The 9519-nt window shown below is 48.7% G+C and overlaps 1 protein-coding gene across 1 annotated transcript; it reads right to left on the bottom strand.

Annotated features, from left to right (window-relative positions):
- Positions 1-1023: 1023 nt before the first annotated feature.
- Positions 1024-6706, bottom strand: gfap (glial fibrillary acidic protein). Its single transcript, XM_067232948.1, has 9 exons — positions 6204-6706; positions 4891-4951; positions 4633-4728; positions 4254-4415; positions 3924-4049; positions 3430-3650; positions 3216-3259; positions 2964-3046; positions 1024-2759 (listed from the first exon to the last, which is right to left on the bottom strand). Exons 1-9 carry the CDS (start codon positions 6704-6706, stop codon positions 2718-2720), a joined length of 1338 nt encoding a protein of 445 aa, XP_067089049.1. The 3' UTR covers positions 1024-2717.
- Between the last annotated feature and the right edge of the window lie 2813 nt (positions 6707-9519).

Raw genomic sequence — 9519 nt, 5'->3', positions numbered from 1 at the left:
ATATTATGGGTTTACACTGACACACACCCTCACATACACATGCACTCACACAGACACACACACACACTCACATGCAGCTATTATTGGCTATTACTCTTAGGAGATGAGAGTTGCTGTGTGATAAAACACTGAAGCCTTGTCCCCTGACACCAACTATTCACACACACACACACACACACACACGCACACACGCACACACACACACACACACACACACACACACACGCACACACACACGCACACACACGCACACACACGCACACACACACGCACACACACACACACACACACACACACACGCACACACACACAAACACACACACACACACACACACACAAAGCTACCTTTGCAACAGTCACACACATATATTAACGTATAGGCCATATAAAACATGTGGCATGCTGGGATTGTGTTGGATGATGTCAAGGAAACCATGATAAAAACTTTCAAGAGCACTTCTCTCCAATCTCTCTATGATTGTCTCTCTTTTGTACCGGAAGAGTGATAGACGAGAATAAGGGGTCCTCGATCATAGGACAGTGTTTGATCATTTAGAATAGAGTTGTCGAGTCTGTGCCTAGATATTACTGTCCCTGCGTCCCTTAAGGCCTCTCTGGAGTCGCTCTGAACTGGATCGTGATACAATCATGTGGACTGCTTCCCCACCTCAAATCCTTGCCAATGGTCAGAAACCATCTATAGACATGATGGACATTGACCATTGCTGTCAGTCTCCTGTTTGTCATCTTAGACATCTCCCACATGCTGTATCATGTGGATGATGAGGCCAAGCTTGTCTGTCAGAGTGAATCTGTCATCCTGACGTGGTGATGGTGGTGATGTATACAGATGCATGTTGAGTTATCATCTGCAATTTTTCCAACTGTGCATTCATCCATATTAACAGTAGCTCAAGTAAGGCCAACGGCCATCCAATAGAAATGTATGTGCATGTTACACTCAAAAGAAGTGAATTTCACTTACGCATACAACGTGTCATTTATGAAGAAATAAACAAAGCATGATGAAATATAAGTTTTATTGGTGTTAACCCATGGTCATCAAGGGTTGGTCATAACTAAGGTTATAGTCACAGGTGTTAGTTTTGATTTTGCCGAAAGATAAATGTGTTCCTGCTGTTTGTTTCTTCAGCAGGCAGACAGGAGCAAGAAGCATCCAGGACTAAGGCGAACTGAGAGAGAGAGAGCGAGAAATAAAGAGAAATTGAGAGAGGGAGGAAAGCACATCCGAGAACAATCGCTATCAGTCTTTAGCGAAGAGAGAAGGGCCAGCGTTCTAAAACACCATGTTTAATTATAAGCAGGTGGCAAGGCTGTCAGCAGGGTTCCTGCAGGGGGAGAGCTGGATTAAAGAGTTAGTGTTGTGACATCTAGCCCACAACAAAAAATACAGGGCTTGTGTGAGAGGCCTGTCGCCAAGGAGACCGGACCTCACTGCACTCGTTCTGGCAGCACCATGCTATCTCTACGGCAACCTCCCTTGTGTCGTTCCCCTATCACTCAGACACTCCAGAGGCTGGCCTGAAGGATTACCAGGGGTTTGAGGGGAAAGGTCGCGACAAGACTTCCCAAAAACCCCTGTCCCACTTTCATCCTGTCCCGCACACCCCTCAGTGTTCAAGTGGACAAGCGGTGGCACAGTACTCATGTGAGAAATGTGGCGTGTCCGAGCTCTGTGGAGAGAACTTCTCCATCCAAAGAGGCAGCACCACGTGGACAGGTAGAGCCAGTCTCAGAGAAGATGGGTACGGATGGAGATCATGGAAGAGGGCCAGAACCGAACACACTGACAAACAGAGGCCCTGGGGAACGGTGGGACAAAGTTAAAAAGTCAGGTGGCTGAGTCAGGTGGCTGAGCGGTTAGGGAATCGGGCTAGTAATCTGAAGGTTGCCAGTTCGATTCCCGGCCGCGCAAAAATGACGTTGTGTCCTTGGGCAAGGCACTTCACCATACTTGCCTCGGGGGGAATGTCCCTATACTTACTGTGAGTCGCTCTGGATAAGAGCATCTGCTAAATGACTAAATGTAATGTAAATGTAAAAAGGAGAAACTAGGGTGAAAACTTTCTATGTTCTACAACAGCTCTGCCTAATTCACCACTTTTACACACTTGTCATCTTCTCTGTCTAAGACGTCTTGTCCGATCCCAACCACTGCTTCCTCCAGCGCCTGCAGTTACCTCCTCACTTTCCACATACATGTCAGCCACATAGCTTCATCCTGGCACCAGGTTCAAGCAGAACACAAGCACTACATTCCAAGGCCTTCTCTCATGGAACTATTTCAAAACAACACAACTGTTGAACAGTCTGTTCTGTTAGTGAAATCAAAACAAATTGTGTGCATCTTGAACACAGACAACGCTGTAAACTTTCTTAGTACTCACAGCACACTTCCTATCTCTAACATGGATCAAACATCTATTTAATGCAACTAAAAATATTTTTGGTAGACGTTCTAAAAACGTTAAGTATTTGACAGTAGTGTTGTTATACTGATGAACCGGCATGGCTTGTGTTGATATGGGGAGCAGGAGTAGGATGGTGTGATAGTTGTGATTGTGGGGGGCTTTGGAGTTGGAGATGAGAAAGAAATCTGGTAAAAAAACGTGTCATGATCAAAACCAGTCAAAGTCCACCAAACATTGCTGGGGATGGCGTTGCAGGTTTTGCCAGAGCTGTGAGTGTCCTTCAGATCAAGGCAGATCCTTCCGTTCAGCTGTAGATTCTTTTATGATCTGAAGAGAGACCAAATTAATTCATTAGTTGACAGCACAATGCAGGAGGGATAGTCAAGTGCGCTCAGTCTCAGAGATTGTCTTTAAAACACCGGTAGCTCAGCCACAATGATGTGACATGCTCTGCTGCCCCCTGTAGGAACAAACCAAGAAGCACACCACCCCACCACCACAGCCTGACGACGGTGTCCGTCCATGGCTTACCTCCCCGTCACGAGTCTCCACAGTCCGCACCAAGATACTTTTCTTCACATGGGCCTCCATGGGGATCCTGGTGTCCATATTCTCTGAAGCGAGTGAGTAGAAGTTTAGACAGGGAAGAAGCCTAATGCCTTTCAATTTCATTATGACGATGATAATTTGTATCTTTTATTTTACTTATATTTATTTAATCTATCAATGAAAGGTCGAGCGAATAATCTGATGCCAAGTTCAAATTGTGGTAATCAAACTGACCTCTGAACTGCACGTTGGAAAAGCTCTGCATTGGCACAGTGATCCTGAAGACAAACATGAGAGGGCTTTACAATCAACACGAGACATTAAGCAACATTACGTCTGCCGTTACATTTATATTATTTGATACAAATGGCTTTCTCAAGGATCTCTTTCGTCATAGCTGTGGTCAACACCCCCCGTCCTCCTCTGCTACATGCCCCGCGTTGCTGACCTGCTTTCCTCCCCCTCCAAAAGTTTCCTGTAGGTGGCGATCTCTATATCCAGGGCCAGTTTGACGTTGAGCAGGTCCTGGTACTCCTGCAGATGTCTGGCCATCTCCTCCTTCAGCATCTGGGTCTCCTCCTCCAGGTGGCTCACCGTATCCTGGTAACCAGCCGACTCCACGGAGAAGCGGTCCTCCATCTCACGCAGCTGCCGCTCCAGGGACTCGTTCTGCGGGGGTCAGATGGCTGAGCGGTTAGGGAATCGGGCTATTAATCAGAAGGTTGCCGGTTCGATTCCAGGCCGTGCTAAATGACGTTGTGTCCTTGGGCAAGGCACTTCACCCTACTTGCCTCGGGGGGGGAATGTCCCTGTACTTATTGTAAGTCGCTCTGGATAAGAGCGTCTGCTAAATGACTAAATGTAAAACAAAACGCTGTCGTTACCGGAGGGTTTGGGATTGTGGGCTGGATGATCGGAGGTCTGTGTTCTGAATGGACTCACTGTTCCTCGGAGAGCCTCGAGGTCACAGGTCAACACCTGCATCTGCCGACGAAAGTCGTTGGCCTCCTGCTTGGCCTGTCGCAGCGCCTCGGCGTTCCTCTTGGCAGCATCGGTCATGTCAGCAAACTGGACATCAAAACAAGAGCGCACCGGATGTTTTCGGCGTGTGTGTTTGCATGTGCAGCGTTCAACACGTGCCACATACCTGGCTTTGTCTGAAAAAGGCATTGTGTGCTTTGTTGTTTCTGAACAAAAGCACAATGGGATTTGCCCAGGTGTGGGTGTATTATTAACCCTAATCCTGCTACGCCATGTCCACAACGCTCCTACCTTGGAGCGGTACCATTCCTCTGTCTCCTGCATGTTGGAGGAGGCCATGGACTCATACTGGACCCTGATGTCCCTCAGAGCCGAGGTCAGGTCTGGCTTAGACACGTCCAGATCGACATGGACCTGCTGGACCATCAGCTGCTCCTGCAACTCACGCAGCTCCTGAGGAGGAATCAGAGAGTCAGAGAGTCAAGAGAGTCAGAGAGTCAAGAGAGTCAGAGAGTCATAGAGTCAGAGTCAAGAGAGTCAGAGAGTCAGAGAGTCAAGAGAGTCAGAGTCAGAGAGTCAGAGAGTCAGAGAGTCAGAGAGTGATGCCACAACTTAATCTTATTTATTCTCGGTCAAAAGATGAGAGATTAACCAGAGGGGACTAGCTCACCTCCTCGTGAATCTTCTTCAGGAAGTCTATCTCTTCGTGCAGGCCGTCGATCTTCCTCTCCAACTGAACACGGTTGAGTGCCGCCTCATCCACATCCTACACACACACACACACACACACAGAGACACACACGCACAGACACACATGCACACACACACAGACACACACACACACACACAGACACAAACATGCAGAATGAGTCACAATACTTGAAGAATATATTTCAGAGATTGTAATGAGGAGATGAGAGAGACTCGCCTGTCGGAAAGTGTTCAAGCTGTTCTCTGCATCCTGCCTGAGGCCCATCTCATCCTGCAGCCTGGGAGCGAGAACAACAGGTGGTTAGTCTTACCCAGACACACACAAACAGAGGGACACACAACACAGAATTGATGTTGCTGTGACGGATATCAGTCCGAATGTTTCTAAAGTCTTTTTAAGTCTATAAAGTTTGTGTGCGGTTCATTTAATTTAACAACCTAATGGCCAGAGGAGATCCTGTTGAGCATTAGCAGATAGTTGTTAGGGGCCGGGCCAAGCTGAATGGGGAGTTCATGCATCATTAGCCATTCACTCCTGTCCAGCAGCCATCTGTCTTTCCCACGGGGCGGAGTCTACAGTCAACAGAGCCTCATGCACGTCACTTACTTATATAGAAACATCTAAACTCGCAACAAAAAAAAGTGTGCACATACAAGTAACTCCATCTGACCCGCTCTTAAAAGTGCTTTTTCACACTATCAAAAGTGGACTGACATCTGTATCTGTTAATACAGCAGTAGGACACACTGACTGACCTCTAACCTCCTACTACAGTTACCATCCAGGCTCAGATCGACAGGCTGGTTACTAACCATTCGCTTCTTTAAACCTTTTGCTCCCAAATTATCTTCACGGATGAAAAATAACAGGCAACCATTAGCAAGCAGTAACACGCACCCAAGACTTTGTATCCATTGTGTCTTTTTTTCCCCTTTTAAATGCTTAAAAAATTTGGCATCTTATAATAATTAAAAAATCCTACACACGTTAGAAAGAGACTGCATGATCAAGCAACAACAAAACAGCTGCCTGCCTTCTCTGCTCCTTTTGAAGGAATTGTCCTACTATTGTGTAGTTCTCTTTTCATCACACTCATTCAAGGGCTACTGGGTTGGGGGTTTGGCTGGACAAAGTTTGAAAAGTGGGACACCCTTTCAGAACACCGACTGAAACATAGTGAAGACCGCTTTAAAGTCAGAGCACAAAGTCTTTAGGCCCCAAAAAACATATGCCCGCGACTGCGCGCGCGAGAAAAACACAGCATTAAATGTGACATAGGGAGTCAGGTAGCTGAGCGGTTAGAGAATCGGGCTAGTAATCAGAAGGTCGCTGGTTCGATTCCTGGCCGTGCAAAATTACGTTGTGTCCTTGGGCAAGGCACTTCACCCTACTTGCCTCGGGGGGAATGTCCCTGTACTTACTGTAAGTCGCTCTGGATAAGAGCGTCTGCTAAATGACTAAATGTAAATGAAACGTAAATGTCCTGCTTTATGAAGTCATGTAGCGCCATCAGCCCAGGCTGCTCCTACCTCTGCTTGAGGGTGGTCACGTCTGAAGCCAGGTTGTCCTTCTCCACCTCCATCCGGGCTTTTCCGGCACTGAGGCCGTCCACCTGCCTGCGCAGCTCCCTCAGCTCCTCCTGGTAGATCTCCCCCAGGCGGCTGGGCTCCTTCCCCCTCAGCTGGTTCAGCTCCGCCACCAGCACCTTGTTCTGCTGCTCCAGGAAGCGCACCTTCTCGATGAAGGTGGCGAAACGATCGTTCAGGCCCATCATCTCCACCTTCTCGCTGTTGCGCGTCTCCCGGTACTGGGCCTTCAGCAGGGAGTCGGCTGAGAAATCCAGCCGGTCCCCGGCCGAGCCCAGGGAGAGCCTGGAGACGGGGCTGGAGTAGGCGAGCTGGCGGGCCGGGCTGCCGTGGAGGGAGAGGCGGCCGGAAGAGAAGCTGCTGATCCGGACTCCCCCTCCGCCACTGCCGGCACCCTGGGGCCCGAAACGCTTCCTGTAAGAGGACTGGACTCTCTGACTTTCCATGGCGGGGAATGAAGCTGGGTCAAGGCTGAAACAGACCTTTTATAGTGCTGCTCCCCCCTCCACCCCCTCCCCAGAGGAGAGAGTCCCCAGGGAGGGGTGGAACAGAGAGGGGGGGGGGTATCACTGAATGGGGCAGAAAGAGAGAAAGGGGGGCTGGTTTAAGTGATATTCTAAAGCTATGTGCCGAGTATTGTTTTTGCCCGTCCACTCAACTACAAATGCCTCCCAGCCATCTCTTTCTCCCTCTTTCTCCTTCTCTCTCTCTCTCTCTCTCTCTCTCTCTCTCTCTCTCTCTCTCTCTCTCTCTCTCTCTCTCTCTCACTTTTCTCTTTCTGCATCTCTTACACTTGCATGAATGGGATTTCGCGCGACAGAGCCTGCCACGCTCACACTAACATGGGTGGGGACTATGTGTGACTGAAAGACATCAGGTGAAGGAATGAGACTGTCCTCCTCCGTGCTCGGTGGCTTTATGACGGGGGGACAGGACAGATTGACAGTGGCACGGGGTGACGACGGTAGACAAAGGGGACAGCTGTGGCTGTGGGGCAAACAACTGGTCTCGATATCTTGGGGATGGTCTCTCAGTGACATGTCACTGAACTGACATGTAGATACAGTTATGTAACACCTTTTAAAACTTTTCCTCGTGCTTATTTGAACCAAAAATCGTTATTAATAATAGGATATCCATTGTGATATATTGTAAGACATGACATAAATACCAGGGAGACTGGGGTATAAGGCAGGAGATCTCACAACATTTGTACCTTTACATCTGTGGTCGTTGATGGCAACAGTGAGAAAGGATGGTTGTACAACCAACAAAACGTACAGCCAATGACATCTCCTAGGTGCCACCTCTTTGTCCCTGAAGATTTACTGATCATGATGTCATTGCTTCTACCGAAGCACACGATCCATACAATCCTACTGTAAACTGTTTTAGGTCTTGACAAGAAAGAGAAACTAATGGTCCTAGGGCTGTCCCAACTGTCCCAGAACTTGAGGGCTTGGTACTTTGGCTGAGGGGGGATGGCCCATATGACTGAGAAGCCATCACCAAACAGATCCCAGCAATCACCATGGTAACAGAGAAGGCAGACTGGGTCAGGCTTTTCTAGACATTCGGCGTGGGTAAACCTCACAGGATTTGAAGTTTCTATTTACCTGAGGGAGAACGGAAATAAACTGCGGTGACGGCATGAAAAAGAAACATCATACTGTCTCTCATAGTGTGACAGTGTGACCACGATCCTGAAATACCACATACCGTGCATGCTTCCTCAATCTGTGAACTACCGGTATGTTCTCCATCTGACTCCTCTTCCCTCTGACCAACTCCGGCCTTACAGCAGGTAGTAAATCTAACCATCTCTGACCATGAAGGACCCCTTTGTTAGCCTCACACTACAGTCAGTCATGGAAAGTGGGAATCAGCGAGACTTGGACACAGTAAAAGACAAGCTTTTGTAGTTTTGGCCCAAAGACAGGGTGAGTATTCAAGGAGAATTAAACAAAGTGATTTGAATTCCAATTTACAGAGGTTAAAAGAGAGGACTCTAAGCCTGGCAATGATTTGTTGTTTTACTAGGCTCCATCTCCAAGGATTTACGGCAAGGCCTACTCATTAAGGTGACACTAATTGTGTCACCTCCCTGGATTTCTGAGGCTGTCACAGTGGTTGCCACAGATCTGGTCACTGAGGTAGTATCTCTTAGAGAACAAACATCCTGAGGTGGTAATGGAGTGAGGTAGCAAGTGAGAAAGAGAGAGAGAGAGATGGCGTGAACCCTTGCCAAATTCTCCCCTTTCCTTACTCTCGGTCGAGCCAAGTCAAACAGCTGATTCATGTGTCAGACATGAAGAACTCCTCTCATTTACAGGAGGCAAAAGAAAAGCTACCTTGCCTCGCTGCAGAGCAGAATCTTAATGACGCTCAACCAGACTGATGTCTAGCCAACACAACACGGTCGCCAGCTCTGTTTGGCCGCTTAACGCGTCTCCACTTAGTGTTCGAAGATTTTAGACCCGCTGTGTCAGGCCCTACCCTCTTTGCTATTCTACGCACTCCCAAACCCCAGTATGCAAATATCTGCATTCTTCTCTACCCTACATCAAGCGCGTCTCACCGACTCAACGATTCTGCCTCCTGTGTCAGCTCATGCTCTCGTAAAGGCTCAATCCCATTTCTTAATCTCAGTCCCAATAGGAGCCCAGGGGCCCCACCCCCACTGCCCTGTCGACAAAGACTCTATTGATTCCATTGGAGTCTTGGAAAGACGGGGTTCCATAGTTCTAAACTCAGGCACCACACACTGTGACCACACGCAAACAAAATACGTCTGACATGACGTTCTCCACCGAGGAGAACCACGCGAGGCATCTCTCACTCCCGGACAGGCGCTGTGAGTTAGACATGGCTTTACGAACTCCTACTGCGAAGAAGTTATTCTCGGGGTATCGGTCCTTGCTGGAGCCTGTGAATGGGGTGGAGAGGGTAAAGCAGGGAGCTTAACTTGGGGCAGACAGACCGGCTGTATGACTCAGCACCACCGGGTCCAAACAAGTGTGGTCACAAAGAAGGGTGGTGGGGGAGCCGGTTCAGCCTCAGTCCAGCCGTTTGCCTGTCAGCAGGAATGCTGGGGCCCGGCAACCCAGGAACATACCACACAGTCCGCACCGCATACCGCCTCAGACCCCAACACATACCACACCCACCACACGCCACACACGAGCTGCCCCACGATAACAAGAAGGGAGGTGGGGGAACAGCATGGACCCCGAGGTGTGGAAGACACTGAGGGTACACC

Source organism: Osmerus mordax, chromosome 3, assembly GCF_038355195.1.
Source record: "Osmerus mordax isolate fOsmMor3 chromosome 3, fOsmMor3.pri, whole genome shotgun sequence".
Lineage (NCBI taxonomy): Eukaryota > Metazoa > Chordata > Actinopteri > Osmeriformes > Osmeridae > Osmerus > Osmerus mordax.
Note: the sequence above shows the minus strand (reverse complement) of the source record. Positions and strands in the feature narration are given on the sequence as shown.